Source organism: Danio rerio, chromosome 11 (assembly GCF_052040795.2).
Source record: "Danio rerio strain M-AB ecotype USA chromosome 11, GRCz13ab, whole genome shotgun sequence".
NCBI classification, from domain to species: domain Eukaryota; kingdom Metazoa; phylum Chordata; class Actinopteri; order Cypriniformes; family Danionidae; genus Danio; species Danio rerio.
The window spans coordinates 1386398-1403988 of record NC_141031.1 but is presented as its reverse complement, the minus strand read 5'-3'; the positions used below and the strand labels follow the sequence as shown (position 1 = coordinate 1403988).

Genomic DNA, 17591 nt, shown 5'->3' with positions numbered 1-17591 from the left:
CTCTCTCTCTCTCTCTCTCTCTCTCATTCTCACACACACACACACATAGAGTGACACACAGCACCACGCACTCTCTCATTCACACACACACACACACACACACACACACACACACACATAAACAGCATCCACGCCGATGCGCGTGTGCTCGCTCGCTCGGGAGCGATATTGTTAGACCGTGCGCACTTGTGTGTATTACACCCTTATTACGTATTACGACCGCTCTCCTGCTTTATTCTGAACTTTATTCTGAAGTTTATTTAATCTGGTTGGCTCCCGCGGTACAGCAGCGGGAATGCAGACCTCTCATATTTACCACGTCTCACTTCTCGTTCGGTCGAAACCGGAAATTCTGCCAAACCGCAGGTAACTTGGTGCGCGACTCGCCATCTCACCTCACCTCTCTCTCTCTCCTCCACACTGTCCGGTAATGACAATCACTCATACGCATTTGTAGGCATTAAATAAAGAATATTTAATATTTAATACTTGTCTTCTATTTAAGTGCTTTGTTTTTTATGACGGTATTGAAACTGACATCGTTGCTGTTTTTAGATCCTGCGGTGTACCATTTTACTGTATTACCGCCCAAGCCTAGTGAACATAAACAATATGTTTATGTTCACTACAAAAAAATACATCCGGGTTAGTGAGATCACAAGCGCTTCAGGTTACGCGCATTCACCACACGCACACACCCTGCGCAGCCAAGGGGCGTGGCAGAGAAATACTGTCCAAACGCTGCTATTTCCACAGAGCTTCTTCTGTTTCTGTAGTTGGGTTTCCAAAGGACAAGACATGAAGAGGGCAGTGCTTACGATTTATTTTAATTATGTTCCAGAGAACTATAAAAATATACAGCTGTAGCATTTGACAAAGGATAGCGTCCAAATTCTCTCCCAGTTCAGTGCTGGATTCAGCTAAACACTCCTCAGAGAAAAAGCAGCTCTAAACAGAACAGATGAAGCTGTGGATTGTGAGCCTCAACCTGTGTTTTTATTTGTTAAAATTTATCTATTACATGCATAGTGTCCAGCGTTAATGGTATGTTGTAGCGAGGACGTAAACAATGGGAAGTGCTGTTTGGCACCGCTAACAATTTAGCTACAGATTCATATTTATCCCTCAAACTGCTGTAAACAGCCACAATCTTCAGCAGCGCTGCAGTGTCTCTCTATGTGGACACTTTCTCTGTGTTCTACATCTCAAATAACCAACTCACAAAACATATTTGACGCGTTCATATTAATGACACGTGCTTATAACCCGAATATATTTAAAAGACACTTGTTAGATGATATTTTAGAGAGCAGGCGTGAGGTTCAGCTGTGTGCTCTTCATTTTCCGTCTGATTCAGGCTCACACTGACGCGGCTACACCAGGCCCTACATCAGATAACAACATTTTTTTTTTTGCGATGTATTTCATAACTGAAAAAGATAAGATGTGACTGTGAGCTTTAAAAAGCATGTTTGGTAAGCCAGACTCATTTACAATTTTGAGTAAAGTGTTCTGTTTTAATAATTTATTTAATGCTATATGCAAAATAAACTCTATAAGCTATAAATGTAATGTATTAGCTGTTTACCACTAACAGCTAGGCTAATATGTAAAGAAAATCTGCTATTCAAAAATTTGTTTGTTAGTTATAAAAAATACTAATGTCCATATTGGCTCTGGTGCATTAAATAATAATTAATAATAATTTAATAAAATATAATAATTTAATAAAATATAATAGTTAAATAATAATATTTAATAATATTAAAATAATTTAATATAATAATAATAATAAAATTATATATATATATATATATATATATATATATATATATATATATATATATATATATATATATAATAATTAAAATACATGTTAGTCTGCTCTTATTAAAATGACAGAGACCATTTAAAAAGATAAATACATTACTTTTAAAATGCTATAAATTATTTTTTACCTTTGAAATAATTGTTGTCTTTATATATATATATATATATATATATATATATATATGTATATATATATATATATATATATTTCTTTATTTGTGTTTGCCCACCCGAAATGTCACTTGGCCCACCCTAAAGTTCCAAGCTGGAGCCGGGCCTGGGCTACACTGACTGACAGTGTTTACACAACGGCACAGCGCGTGCTAGTAGAGGCGTGACGCTTTTCCTGGTGACGTGGAGCCGATCTGCGAATCACAGCACATTGTGTTAGCTGACCAATCAGAGCCTCTTGAGGGCAGACCTTTTAGAAGAACTAGGAAATATGACAGTGGTGTTCATGTTTTCTGAGCCGCTGTATATAATCAAAGTAAGATATGAAAAAATAACGTGATTTTCTATAAATATAGCATGAGGACACACTGCTTTGCATCTTATAAACACAACCAAGCCTTAAAAAATACACACTGGACCACCACTTTAAATTTGTGCTTAAAATTCACACAAAAATAGTAATGCATTAATTATATATTAATGATGGTTATAATTAAAAACAGCAGTTTTCTGCCTGCGGATGTTGCCGGGTTTGTCAGGCAGTGTTCTCCTGAATCAGCTGTTGTTCAGACAGGGACCGGTCTGCATCTCCTTCATTAGTTCTCCAGTGACGTCTGCGCTCGCGGTGTGTGTTTTTCTGCCGTCTCTCGGGCTCAGATCTCCTGTTTTCACACTCACGAGAGATGCTATTCGGGTGATCTTTCCACCCCAGAGTTCTGCGGCTAATAAAGCTTCATTAGTCCACACCGACACAAACAACACGCTGGAGCGGTGTAAAGTGAGACGGATTTCCTCCCGTTTCCCTCAATAATAGTGTGTGTTTGATCCGCTGTGTGTGAGGAAGGCCGCTGGACGCCCGCCAGCGCCGAATTCCTCTCTTATTGAAAACTCTGAAAGAATCTAGGGGAATTTTCCATGGAGGGAATTAATTTTTTTGTTCGGTGTGAGCGAGGGGTTTGTGGAAAAGCAGGAGCTGTTGTTCGCTCGGCTCGGTGTGTGCTTTTTTCCACAACAAGAGGGTTTGTTTTCTCCTAGCGTCTGCTCTGGGAGCATGGTGGAGTTTTTCTGCGATTTCCCAGAGCGCCGCTCGCTGTTTTTCAGCTTCAGAAGGAGAGTAAATGAGCCACTCTTCACCAGCAGAGGCGCTACACTCACTTTCTTTATATGAGCATCAACGTAAGATAGCATTAGTGAAATATTAATATAAATAAATAAACTCTAAGGATTTTAGAGGGTGGCATGGTGGCTCAGTGGTTAGCACCGTGTCCTCACAGCAAGAAAGTTGCTAGTTTGAGTCTCGGCTGGGTCAGTTGGCATTTCTGTATGGAGTTTGCATGTTCTCCCCGTGTTGACGTGGATTTCCTCAGTGTTCTCCGGTTTCCCCCACAGTCCAAGCATGCGCTATCGGGGAATTGATGCATTAAATTGACCACTATAGTATATGTGTGTGTGTGAGTGGGTGTTTCCCAGGACTGGGTTGCAGCTGGAAGAGCATCCGCTGTGTGAAACATATGCTGGAATTGTTGGCGGTTCATTCCACTGTGGTGACCCCTGATAAATGAGACTAAGCCGAAGGAAAATGAATGATTGAATGTAAAGTTTTTAGATTCCAGTTTTTTTAATTATTGCATCTAAGGGTGCTTTCACACCTAGAGTTTTTGTTTTGAAACTCGTCTCGTTTACCCAGTTAGCGCGGTTCGTTTGGCAGATGTGCATATGGCATATTCAGCAATCACGCTCAGATCCGCGCCAAAACAACAACACAAATCGCTTAGAGATCGCCTGAATGAGGTGGTCTCGGCTCGATTGAAACGAACTCTGGAGTGGATCGATTGTAGTGAGAAAGCGATACGATCTGAGCCCGGCTTTATCACAGAGTTTTATGGATATGTAATAGGCATACGGCTATATGAAGAGGGAGTTATGAGTAAGGCAGGATGTCATTCCTACCGGTAATTGTGTGTTTTGTGTAAAATACAAAAGTGAAAGCATGAACTATTAACGAGAGCTGTTCATCCATTAGGTAAATTGACCGAACAGCAGTAGTTATTTCTCTCTATAATGTAAATCCTATAATGCATAAGCCAACAGCTATGCAGGAGAAAGTCTTACCTCTGCTCTATATTTAGTGACGACGTCTGAGAGTGTCACCATTCAGAATTAAACCGCAGATTTTCCCTTATAATGTCTTATTGCTCATAGTCACAAATTAATAATAAAAATAATAATGAAAAAACAAACAATAATCCAATTCTGTTTGGACTTAAAAATAAGTAAAAAAAAAAAAAAAGTTTTGACATTTAAACATAAGTAATAATTTTACACTGAAAATAAATGTCAATAAAGAAAATAATAATTTAAATAAATAAATAAAATGTAAATAAATAAATGTAAAATAAATTAGATAATTTTAAATAAATTAAATAAAATGAATTAAAATAAATAAATAAAATGTTAATAAATGAATATCATTTTTTAATAAATGAAAATAAACAAATAAATACAATTTTAATAAATTAATAAAAAATAAATGAAAATAAATTAAATTCAAATAAATAAAAATATAAATAAATACAATTTAAGTAAATGAATTTAAAATAAATTAATAAATACATTTAAAATAAAAAATAATTAATAAATTAATTAAAAAATAAATAAATACAATTAAAATAAAAAAATAATAAATGAAAAAATAAATGAAAAAATAAATAAGTAGTATTTGTCTAATGTAAACCAAAGTTACATAATAGCTAATTATTTCCCTTTTACAGAGAAAAAATGTGATCAAAGGCTGCTGAACCTCTGTCTGAAAGGCACTTTTGATCAACTATATACCTAAATTGTTGTTTTTCATTTTTTATTTTTACATTTTGTATTTTTTTCTCAGTGTAGGGCACTCCTGGCCTTCTTTCAACTAGTAGGTGCGTGTGGAAAGCACGAGTCCGTCGCTCCATATATGCAAGCCACGTGTCTCCATTGAAAATAACGAACTTGCGCGTGCAAAAGACGCAATATGTGACCGGCCCTTAGTTAATAACCTCAGCCATAGTTAATCCAGTGTGCATGGTGTACAAGCTCTACAAGACTAGCACTCGGCATAACTTTAAGTTGCAGCAGTTTTGTTTCATGCAGAAGCACGGTGTTGAGAAGCCTTTACCATTAATTAACCATGACGAATTAAAGCGCAATAATAGTGAAACCGGTTATTCATTGCATCCCTAAGTGTGGTGTGTATGTTTGAGAGTAAGTCAATAAATTAAATGTAATGTTTCTCTTGTGTGTGTGTGTGTGTGTGTGTGTTTAGGGTCACCTGGTGCCGTCAGATGAGATCACGGTGTTCTACCGCTGTCAGCCGGCTGGTGAATATCTGCATCAGGTGATTGAGGCACACACAGACTTCATCCTGGCCACCACTAAAGCTCCGCTCAGAGCGTACCCCGTGTGTCCCAACGCCAGCGTCATCGTGCAGGAGAACACACAGGTAACAGAACACACAATCACAGATCAGTGTGTGTGCTTTAGGATTCATCAAGGGCTGGACGATATTAGATAAAGCTGACAGTGCCGTATTTTGTTTAGTCGTGATGCGAGGATGAGTTCAGCTGATGATCGGAATCGATCTGTTTAGAAAGATCTTATTAATTCAACTTGTCTCTGTGTGTGTGTGTGCGCGCGGACTTGTCCGTGCGTCTGTGTGTCTGCATGTGTGCATGTTTGTGTGTGCATGTATGCGTGTGTGTGCTTGTGCGTTTGTGTGTGGTTGCATCCGTGTGTGCTTGTCTGTATGCATGTGTGTCTGGATAGGTTTGTGCATATGTGTACATGCATGCGTGTCTGTGTGTGTGATTGCATCTGTGTGTGCGTTCGTATGTGCCTGTCTATATGTATGTGTGTGTCTGTATGTGTTTGTGTGTGTCTGTACATGCATGCGTGTCTGTGTGTATGTGTGCATGTCTATATGTATGTGTTTGTGCGTACATGCATGCATGTGTGTGTGTGTGTGCATGGATGTATGTTTTGTTTGTGTGTGTAAATGTGTTTGTGTCTGTATGTGTGCATGCATTTATGTGTTTGTGTGCATGTTTGTGTGTGTGTATGCATGTGTGTGCATGTGTGTTGTTGCATCTGTGTGTGCATGTCTATATGTATGTGTCTATATGTGTTTGTGCGTATGTGTGTATATGCACATCGGCATGTGTGTGTGTGTGTATGTTTATGTGCCTGCATGTGTGTGTTTTCTCTATGTATGTGTGTACTTATGTGTTTGTGCATGTCTCTATGCATACTTGTGTGCGCGTGCGTGCGTGTGTATGTGTGTAAGTGTAAATTTGTGTGATTTTGTGTGTACTTGTGCATGTGTGTGTGTGTGTGTGTGTGTGTGTGCACATGCATGCGCCTGTATGTTTGTGTATATGTGTGTGTAGATATGTGCATGTGTGTGTTCGTGCATTCATTCATTCATTCATGCGTGTGTGTGTGTGTGTGTGTGTGTTTCAGCTGAAGGGCTCTGATCTGGAGTTGACTATCGTGCGAGGCTCCTCCTCTTCCTCCGTCTGCAGGGCTCCTGTGAGCGGCTCGGCGTGTGCGTTTGTGAACCTCAGAGTGTCGCTCAAAGATAAACAGCAGGGTACGAGACGCTACACACACACACACACACACACACACACACACACACACACACACACAAACACACACACACACAAACACACCTGCAGGATCTGATCTGCAGCTCATCTTCTGTGTGTTCTGCTGTCAGACGGTGTGGTTCTGCTGGAGAACCCCAAGGGAGACAACAGACTGGACCTGGAGCAGCTGAAGAGGATCTGCTGCAGTGTGTTCGGCCTCAACGGAGCTCCAGTCTCCATATTCAACGGCAAGACAGGTGAGAGCTCCAAATATAACAGTGGAGCCTGTTCACATGTGTGTGTGTGTGTTTCTCCGCAGCAGAAGTTGTCATAGTTGGTGGGAGAGCACAACAGATCATTCATTTACAATCCTATTTGCTGAAATAATGACAGAAAAATTTCACAAGGGTCTTATGAAGACTTTCAGAAAGAGGAAAACAATGGTGTAAGACCGATAACTAGGGGTGTAACGGATCACGGTTGATCTGTGATTCATATGATTAATACATATTTTTACTTGTAGATTAATCCTAAACTTGTAATGATTGCAGAGAGATCGCCTCCTCTTTTTTTTAAAAGCAGCCAATAGCTGTTTATTTCATCATCGCTCCGCCAGTAAGAGTGCTTGAGCTCAGGTGAATCAAATGTCTTGAAGGGGGCGGGGCATGTCAGACACTAGAGAGCATTTGATTGGTCAGAACATTTGATGAGACACTAAAATATGAAGTGACATAAATAAAAACCATAGATATATACACTAGATGTCGCCTGGCCTATTGTTGTCTATTGGACGGAATGCGTCAATAGCGCCGCCATCTTGGTACAGGGTAGCGCTCCTTTGAAATGAATGCGGGACCAAGATACAGTGGAGGACTGTGGCCATCCAAAGCCAGAGATATACACATATACACACATATTTATGATCGGGAGTTTTCCTGGATGTTAGTACCACAGTCCTCCACTGTACCTCATTTCAAAGGAGTGCTACCCTGTACCAAGATGGCGGCGCTATTGATGCATTCTGTCCAATAGACAACAATAGGCCAGGCGACATCTAATGTATATATCTATGTGCCGTATGGTGAATGCAGTAAGTGACTGTTATCATCAATAACGTTACCTGATTAGCACAAAAGTTCAGAAAATACAAAAACAGAAAGAAACGTAATATTACCTATGAAATGTTCTGCCTTTGTGCTTTGTTTTCTTTGTTTGCTCGTTACTACACCCGTAGACAGCGCTAAAGTCCCGCATCTTCACGTAATAACACTGTCTTGACTAGTGCGGTTGAATGACACTAGTTCTGGGAGCACTGTACCAATGTGGCGGCGCTATTGACGCATACTCAGGGTCCCTATGCCATATCTTGTGTATATATCTATGAATAAAAACAACCTCGATCCATTTATGTGGAAGTGCTACTAGTATGTGTGTGTGTGTGCGCATGTTTGTGTGCACATGTGTTAATGCGTGTGTGTGTGTTCCAGCACTCAGCAGCAGCACTGATCTGCTGTCTCTGAGCGGCAGGACTCTGACTGTGAGCTCGGCTGCGGGTTCGAGTCCTGCAGATGTGAGCAGCTCCGAGTCTCTGCTGTGTCCGTATGTGAACCTGCAGCTCGTCAACGCCAGTCCTGCAGGTGCGTCCGCTCACACACACACTTTGTTTACTGAATAATCATTGTGTCTATGAGCATGTTCATCTGTGGGAGCTTAATGTAGGTCCCCATGTGTCATGCAGAGTGTTTTCATGTTGTTGTGGTGTGTGTGTGTGTAGAGTGTCGGACTGGAGACGTGGCGACGCTGCTCCTGATGAACCCTGAGGGTAAAAACCTCCTCCAGTTCTCAGATCTGCTGAGAGAAACGGCTAAAGTGTTCGGTCTGAGAGGAAGAAGACTGATGCTCTACACTGATCCACAGCTCACTGCAGGTGTGTGTGTGTGTGTGTGCGCGTGTGCGCGTGCGTGCGTGCGTGTAACATTGGTCTGACTGCTCTGAATGGCGAGTGAAATGACTGGTGTTAAAGTGTGTTTGGGATAAAGTGTGTGTAAAGTAAAGAGTGTTGATGTATGGAAAGTGATTTCAAGCCTCAAGGAGCAGCTGAAGAATCAGTGAAGGAAACAGAGGAGAAGCCAGAGCTGACTGACTGCAGAATCCATCATACACTAACACACACATTTAAATACACAACACACCTAAATACACACATTTAAGCACATTTAAGCACACTTAAACACTCACACACTTTAAATATACATACATACACAAACAAACATAAACATACACTAACACACACTCATACACAAACACACACACATTTAAGTGCACACATGCACAAACACACTTTAAAACACACAAACAAATACATAAACATGCGCAGTCACTTTAACACACAGGCACACACCTTTAAACACACACACACTTATGAACACACACACACACACACACATTTACATGCGTGTGTTTAAGTGTATTTTAACATGCATACACAAACACACTTAGAGACACACACACCGATGCACACACACACACTTACAGAGACATGCTTAAACACACACTTACACACATACACTTAAAACACACACATACACAAATGAACGCTTAAACACACGCACAATTTAACACGCAAACACACTTTTAAACATTAACACACACAATTAAGTACACAATCACACTTAAACACACACACACACATACAATTAAGTACACAATCACACTTAAACACACACACTTATAAAATGACACACCTAAAAACACACGTAAAAACATTCATACACACTTACAGAGACATGCTTAAACACACACTTACACACACACACTTAAACACACACACACACAAACGAACACTTAAAACACACACAATTTAACACGCCAACACACTTTTAAACATTACCACACACCTAAGTACACACACACACACACTAAAAAACAAAACACACAATTAAGTACACAATTACACTACACACACACGTAAAAACACTCATACACACACTTACAGAGACATATGTTTAAACACACACACTTTAACACACCAACACGCTTTAAACACAAACAAACACACACACTGAAGTACACATACACTTAAACACACACACACACACACACACACTTACAGAGACATATGCTTAAACACATACACAAACACTCAGACATTTAAGTGTGTTTTTAACACGCATGCAAAAACATTTAAACACATACACACTTATAAACAACACATTAAAATGTGTGTTTGAGTGTGTTTTTACACACACATTTAGACACACACACACACACACACACACACACTTTAAAACACACAAACAAACGCTTAAACATGCACACAGTCACTTTAACACACAGGCACACACCTTTAAACACACACACTTATGAACACATACACATTTATGTGTGTGTGTTTAAGTGTATTTTTAACACACATGCACAAACACACTTAGAGTCACACACACACTTGCGCACACACAAACACACACCTAACATAAAGCACTTCATTGATGTATTAATCCAGCTCTGCATAACTGAAGTGCAGAGCCTGATGCAGCATTCAGTGCTGATGTTACAGTTCAGCAGATTCACCACTGTCTTACAGAGAGGATCAACAATAAAGACTCAATAATTAATATAAGATCAGTAATACTTTGAATGCATCTCTACGTGTGTAAGTCTGTTTGTGTGTGTGTGTGTTTCAGAGCTGAAGGCGTCCTCTATGAAGACTCTGAACTCGAAGACGCTCTACGTGAAGGTTCTTCCAACAACAGCAGAAGCGTAACTGTGAAAACATCATCACGTCTGTGTGTGTTCATGTACTGTCAGTCGTATAGAGGGAAAACTATTCAATAAATAAAACAACAGCAGCTGACCGACTCTTACAGCACAGTTTGAGCATTCAGACACTCTTCCTGTTACTGGAGAAACACTGCTACTAATGCTTAGACTACATGTTTTTGACTCGGTTACACAGCTTTTGACTTGTTTCTAGTCCAAGTATCTCACAATTTTTAAATCAAGACGCTTTTTCTAGACAAGCTGAAAGTACTGGTGTGCGTTCAGAAATAATGAGTCAAAATGAAGTGAGTTTTTCATTTAAACGAGCTTAAATAATCTGACAACGGGGGGAAATGGAGTATTTGATTTGAAAGTGAAAACTAGACTATTTTGCTTGTTTAAAGACAGTGGTTCTCAACCGGCGGGGGCGCAGACTCTCGCGGGGGGCGCAAGTATGCTACAGGATGGGAGGAAAAAAAAACTGATTTTTTTTTGTGTGCAAATTTGTGATCTTTGTTCGGATTCATCAGATCAATTTTCACTGCTAAAATAGACCAAAACTCAAAAATATAAGTGACTTAATGTTATTAACTTGTTTGTTGACTGTCATATGAAATCACTGTCACATTTTCAATCGTGAGGTAATGATAAATTAAGGCCCCGTTTACACTAATGCGCTTTCGTTTTAAAACGCATAAGTTTTTCTACGGTCACGACATCCGTCCACACTACGCCGGAGTTCTTGAGTGCCGAAAACGGAGCGTTTTGGAAACGCTGGAGAGGCCGTGTTCATTCTGAAACGCTGCTGCTCCGTCTCAGTGTGGATGAGGGAAAACGGAGACATCTGAAAAAGGAGGCGGGGCTGCTGAGATTCGCTACCTGATTGGGGCTTTTGTGTCATTGCGTATCCTTCCCTTTTTCGTCAAGTCCCTATCACATGACTATAACACATGGCTCTAACGCTACCGGAAGACAGTACTGTAAACAACAACACGGACACAGAAATGGGAGCGTTGTTTGCACTATTGTCTGTTTTAGGCGCCATTGTGCTGTTATTCATTTGTTACGTTTAGTAACAACTCGACCTCGTTGTCTGTCGACAGAAATACCTCTCTTGCTTTCTTTGCCATTGCGTTCATTGTTAAACCGGCGTTTGTTGACTAACAATAACCAAATGCCGAGCGAGACGCATGCTTTCTGTTTATACTAGAACGCGCATGACCAGAGTGCGCCAATGGTCACGTGATATACGTTTTTGGTGGCGTAGTGTGGACGGAGATATGTTTAGAAACGCTAGTGTGGACGCGGATCGTTTTTGATCTAAAACGCCATTTTAAAACTAAAACGCACTAGTGTGAACAGGGCCTGAGTGATGGTCAGTTGTCAGCCTCTTGGTCGTCAGCTCATGTGATGGCCCCAACTGCAATGAACCAGCTTTGGCGGGGCCCAGCTTGCAAATGGTTAAGAACCCCTGTTTTAAGACATAAACTCACTTCATTCTGACTCATATTAATAAATCAACATGTTGTACTTGTCTAGAAAATGCTTTTTGATTCAAGAACTTGTAGTTGTTTGGGCTAGAAACAAGTAAGGGTGTTTTCACCTCTGTGGTTCGGTTCATTTGGTCTAGACCAAGGGCAACAAATGATCCATTAAAGGATTTTCTGCCATCTTTGGCTCCTTTTCACACCACACTGACTGCTTCGGTCTAAACCAGTTGAAAAGGAACCGAAATGCAGTCATCTGACAAAATCCACATCTCTCATTGGCCAGATGCTATTGAACGCATTTCCAAAACTGCTTTACGATTGGTCAGAATTAACAGGCGGGAAAATGCCTCTGGAACTCCCGCAAGTAAACAAACCGGCAGACACAACTTGTGGCTTTTGACCCCAGAGGGTCGACTGCGCTGCAGATTGTATCCCTGCTCATAGTGTACTATATAGTTTATATGCATCACTTTAGACCAGGCATGTCCAAACTCGGTCCTGGAGGGTCGGTGTCCTGCAAAGTTTAGTTTCAACCCCGATTAGACACACCTGGGCTAGCTAGCCAAGCTCTTAACCTGCCGTCACACTGGACTTGTCTCCCCATAGACTTCCATTCATACCTGGATGCGTCAGACTGGAAACGCGGGGTCATGCGTCAAGTTCCAATGGTCGCTACGGTGCAAAGTTCAAGCTTGGTGAACTCACATCACTTGACCACGTGAGACCAAACAAGGATCAAAACATGACCTCCCTGGACAGAAATTTAAAACATGAAGCAATCCAGCCCCTTTTCGCAGCGCCGCACGACAGAATTTTGCACACACAAACTCTAGTGTGACCGCAGCTTCACTAGGCTTTCTAGAAACATCCTTGCAGGTGTGTTGGAGCTAAAATCTGCAGGACGCCGGCCCTCCAGGACTGAATTTGGACACCCCTACTTTAGACAAAATATACATTTCGATTATGAAGCACGGCTGAGGCTGGAATACAATAATTTAACAAATTGAAATTGGCGAAGGCGTTGGAGGAGGCGTGAATTAATCTAGCTAAACTGCGACATGGTCATCTTCCGGAAATATTACCAAAGATCCATCAAGATCCATGTTTTTCCCTTTCTCTCTCTGTTTATAAAGCTGAATTTAGTCTGATTTATAGTTTGGATCATATTCTCACCACAAACGAATCGCTGCAGGGTTCGTTTAAAAGCCTCGTCAAGGAGGTCTTGGTATGTTTTTTGGTCCGCTTTTGGTGCGATTGCTGCATTTACACCTGCCCAAACGAACCACACCAAGAGGGAAAACCAACTCTAGTGCGATTCAACCGATCTAAGTAAGGCAGGTGTGAAAGCACCCTGAGGAAAGCAGTGCAGCTTTTTGCAGTGTGGGGAAATAATCAACTTGAATGGATCAATCAATACTTTTGAATAAATGTGGAGATGCAGAAATAAAACCGTTGAGTTCTTCATTTCTCATCGTCATCTTCAGGATCACGCCGCACTGATGTTTCTTTGCTTTTACACCCAGAAGAGCTGCAGGAATCACTTTTATAATGGGGTTTAAACACGGCGGTGCGTCAGCAGTGTGTGAATATCTCCAGCTTCTAATGGTCAACATGAATATATTGAATTAGTTCTGATCAGACTTGATAGAAACAGTCTGCAGGAACACTTTGATTGGCTTTCTCTCTTCAAGATCCTACTGTACTAGCATAATAATCAGTGGTAGATCAGAACACTCAAATCACATGTCCTCACGGCTTCACTTTTAGGTCTTAAAAGTGAATTCAGTTCATTATAATGCTTAAAATTTGATGAACAATATTTGTTAATGAGGTTTGTCAAAGGTTTTAACAATAAATGTAAGTATTAAAAGAAGTATGGGCGACACGGAGGTGCATCGAGTGGCTCTGTGGTCTCAGCAAGAAGGTCGCTGGTTCAAGTCCCGGCTGGGTCAGTTGGCATTTCAGTGTGGAGTTTGCATGTTCTCCCCGTGTTGGCGTTGGTTTGCTCCGGTTTACTCCACGGTCCAAACACATGCGCTATAGTGGAATTGATCAACTCAACTGGCCATGTGTGTGTGTGTGTTTGACTGAGTGTGTGAATATTAAACACACCTTCACCATCTGTGTGCTCAGCATCACACTCTCTGAAGTCACTGGAGGAGCTCAGAGCGGCCCAACACCATCTGCCATACACACACACACACACACACACACACACTCACTCGCATACTTGCACAATCACACTCATTCACATACACACACTTACTTTCACTCACATACACGCACACACTCGAAGACGCAGTCACTCATTCACTAGCTCACTCATACACGCACTCATAAACGCATACAGGATGTACACTTACACAATCACTTGTTCACAGTCATTCACACACACACACACACACACTAATTCACTCACTCACATACACTTGCGCACTCATACACACTCATAGACTGTCACACTTTCACTCATACACACACAATCACACTTATTCACAAACTCATACACTGACACACTTGTTTGCATGCATGCATGTGTGTGTGCATTAATGTGTATGTAAGCTTATGAAATTGTGTATGCATGTACGTGTGTGTTTGTATACATGCGCGTGTGTGTGTATGCTTGTTGATGTATGTATGCGCATGTGTCTGCATTTTTGTGTGGATGCAAGTGAATGTGTGTGTGTGCGTGTGTATATGCATGTTTATGTATGCGTGTGTGTGCATGTGAATGTCTGTGTGTGTTTGTAAACAAGCATATTTGTGTGTGTATGCATGTTGATGGATGCATGCGTGTGTGTCTGTATGCAGTTTTGTGCGTATATGCAAGTGAATGTGTGTGTGTTTGTGTGTGTGTGTGTATGCATGTTTATGTATGCATGTGTGTCTATGAATGTGTGTGTATGCAAGTGAATGTATGTGTGAATGAATGTGTTTGTGTGTATGTATCTGTGTGTATGCATGCATGTGTGTGTGTGTATGTGTTTGTATACATGCATGCATGTGTGTATGAATGAGTTTGTCTGCATGTGTGTGTGTGTGTGTGTGTGTGTGTTTTTATACATATATGTGTGTGTGTATGCATGTTTATGTATGTATATGTGTGTGTCTGTATGCATGTATCTGTGTGTATGCATGTGTGCGAATGTGGCTTTATGAATGCAAGTGTGTGTGTGTGTTTATGAAAGGCAATGTGTGTACGCATGTGTATAAATGTAAATGTGTGTGTTTGCATGCATGTGTGTGTGTGTGTGTATGCAAGTGAATGTGTGTGTTTGTTTGCATGCATGTGTGTAAATGAAATAGTATTTGTGTGTGTGTGTCTGCGTGAATGAATGAAAGTTGTCTGTATGTGTGTGTTTGTGTGTGTGTGTGTGTAGCGAGAGCCGCTTTACCCCTCAGGGAAACATATAATAGACGTAATGGAAAAATCTCCGCCAGTGGAGTGTGTGTATGTGTGAGAGAGAGAGTGTGTGTGTGAGCGCGAGTCTGCTGGAGCTCCGAGAGCCGCACACCGAGCAGCGCTGCAGGTGAGTCCGATGCTGGAGCTCCTCTTCTCGGCTTCACCAGCTGATGATACACGGTAACAGTCACGCGCGCTCGCGGAGGATATACGCGCAGTTTAATGTCGCGGTGTGTTTTATTGATGATGTGTGTTCATGGTGGCGTTGAGTTACAGATGCTGTGATCGACATAAACCATGTTTAGATTAATAGCACGTGAGCTCATTTGATTTAGCATATGCATGAGTGTTTATTTGGAGAAGTGCTCGTGGTCATACAGTGTTGATATCTGAAATATCACTCAGTGTTGAAGTCTGAGCATTTATCAGAGCATGAGGTGGGACATTTGACAAGTTTGTAGGTTATTGTTATGTTTTAGAAGTGGTTCATTAAACAGCAGTTCATTCACAGTGTGTGTGAGAGAGATTCAAGCTTTACATGAGTTCCCAGAATAAGATTATTTGTTTTAATAATGATCGGAGCATGCTTGAAGTTTTACATGTTGTGATATTGAGGTAAAGTTGGTTTTATATATGCATATTCCTCCAGTGACAACTTATGACATGCTCTCTATATTGTTTACTTTGAATATTCAGGCTGAAATCAGATGTAAATATGACTGCATAACAACATTGACAGTGAACAGTGTGACTGTGATGGTCATTGGCTGATTATATGATTTCACTATAGTCATTCAGTGTTAATATGTGAATGCATGGTGCTGATTTGTTTTTGTGCTCAGTGTTAAAGTCTGAGCATTTATCAGTGCATGAGGTGGCAAATTTGATAAGTTTGTAAAGTTATTGCAATGTTTTAGCAGTGGTTTATTAAATAGCACTTGTGCACAGTGTGTGAGAGAGATTTAAGCTTTACATGAGTCCCCAGAATAGGATTATTAATACTTTAATAAATATCAGAGCATGCTCGAAGTGTAAAATTGAGGTAAAGTTGGTTTTATCTTCGCACATGTGACAACTTATGACATGCTCTCTATATTGTTTACTTTGAATATTCAGGCTGAAATCAGATGTAAACATGACTTCAGAGCAACATTAGCACTACTTACTTGACTGTGAACCTTGTTTTACTCTGATAGTCATTGGCTGATCACATGAATTCACTATAGTTGTACAGTGTTGATGTCTGAATGCAGGGTGCTGATTTGTTTTTGTACAGTCTTGAAGTCTGAGCATTTATCAGAGCACGAGGTGGCAAATTTGAGAAGCTTGTAGGTTATTGTTGCATTTCTATGGAGCTAATAATATGCCAAAACACTCTGAATTTTAATTGTGTTTATTTAAATTATTGACAATTGTCATTCATTCATTTATTTTCTTGTCAGCTTAGTCCCTTGATTAATCCGGGGTCGCCACAGCGGAATGAACCGGCAACTTATCCAGCACGTTTTTACGCGGCAGATGGCCTTCCAGCTGCAACCCATCTCTGGGAAACATCCACACACACACACACTACGGACAATTTAGCCTACCCAATTCACCTGTACCTCATGTCTTTGTATCTGTGCGGGAAACCAGAGCACCCGGAGGAAACCCACGCGAACGTAGTGAGATCGTGCAAACTCCACACAGAAACGCCAACTGAGCCGAGGCTCGAACCAGCAACCTTCTTGCTGTGAGGCGACAGCACTAGCTACTGTGCCACTACGTGACGTCGCCATATTGACAATTGTAATTTAATAAATCATAATTTTTACGTTTTTAAATTTCATTTCTTTAATTTAAATTTCTTAATTTGAATTTCATAACTTGAATATTGAACATCTGAAATTTGAGACAACTTAATTTATAATAGACGTATTTTCAAACTTCAGATTTTTTTGTGTTCTGAATTCACAGACTGCAGATATCCAGTTGGTAATAGGGTTGTAACGGTATGAATTTTTTACGGTATGATAATCGTCTAAAACAATACCACGGTTTGACGGTTTCGCGGTATACGGTATATTACAAATGTTACAAAATAATAGAACAGTGAAGCAAATTTGACTTTTTCCAAATGATATATTTTCAGTTACTATAAACAACACCACTTACAATGAACAAATAAAAAAATAAGAAGATAATAAATAATGTGTCAAAGTCCAAATAAAGTCCAAATAAACATGGTGCAAATCCTCAGTAAAAAAATAGATATAAATATTTACTATACTATAAATAGTTACATAACGAAACTAGATTCAATATGGAACATCC

General features: G+C 40.4%; 2 protein-coding genes across 48 annotated transcripts in view; both read left to right on the top strand.

Annotated features, from left to right (window-relative positions):
• iars1 (isoleucyl-tRNA synthetase 1) overlaps positions 1-10477 on the top strand; it is a 57855-nt gene extending 47378 nt beyond the window's left edge. For 2 of the 3 annotated variants that reach the window (XM_087271880.1, XM_087271881.1), the window contains 6 exons: positions 5306-5482; positions 6499-6628; positions 6758-6883; positions 8114-8263; positions 8401-8553; positions 10310-10474. In XM_087271880.1, the coding sequence (XP_087128006.1) occupies positions 5306-5482; positions 6499-6628; positions 6758-6883; positions 8114-8263; positions 8401-8553; positions 10310-10389 (816 nt within the window). In that variant the 3' untranslated portion in view covers positions 10390-10474. 3 annotated transcript variants of the gene reach the window in all.
• Positions 10478-15314: 4837 nt separating this feature from the next.
• Positions 15315-17591, top strand: part of atp2b2 (ATPase plasma membrane Ca2+ transporting 2) — a 172394-nt gene continuing 170117 nt past the window's right edge. For 27 of the 45 annotated variants that reach the window (XR_015501989.2, XR_015501988.2, XR_015501986.2 and 24 more), the window contains exon 1: positions 15315-15405. The gene's annotated coding sequence lies outside the window, so the exon portion shown is untranslated. Of the gene's footprint in view, positions 15459-17591 lie in introns of all 45 variants that reach the window. The other 18 variants (XR_015501983.2, XM_087272465.2, XM_087272486.2 and 15 more) reach the window with 1 other exon arrangement.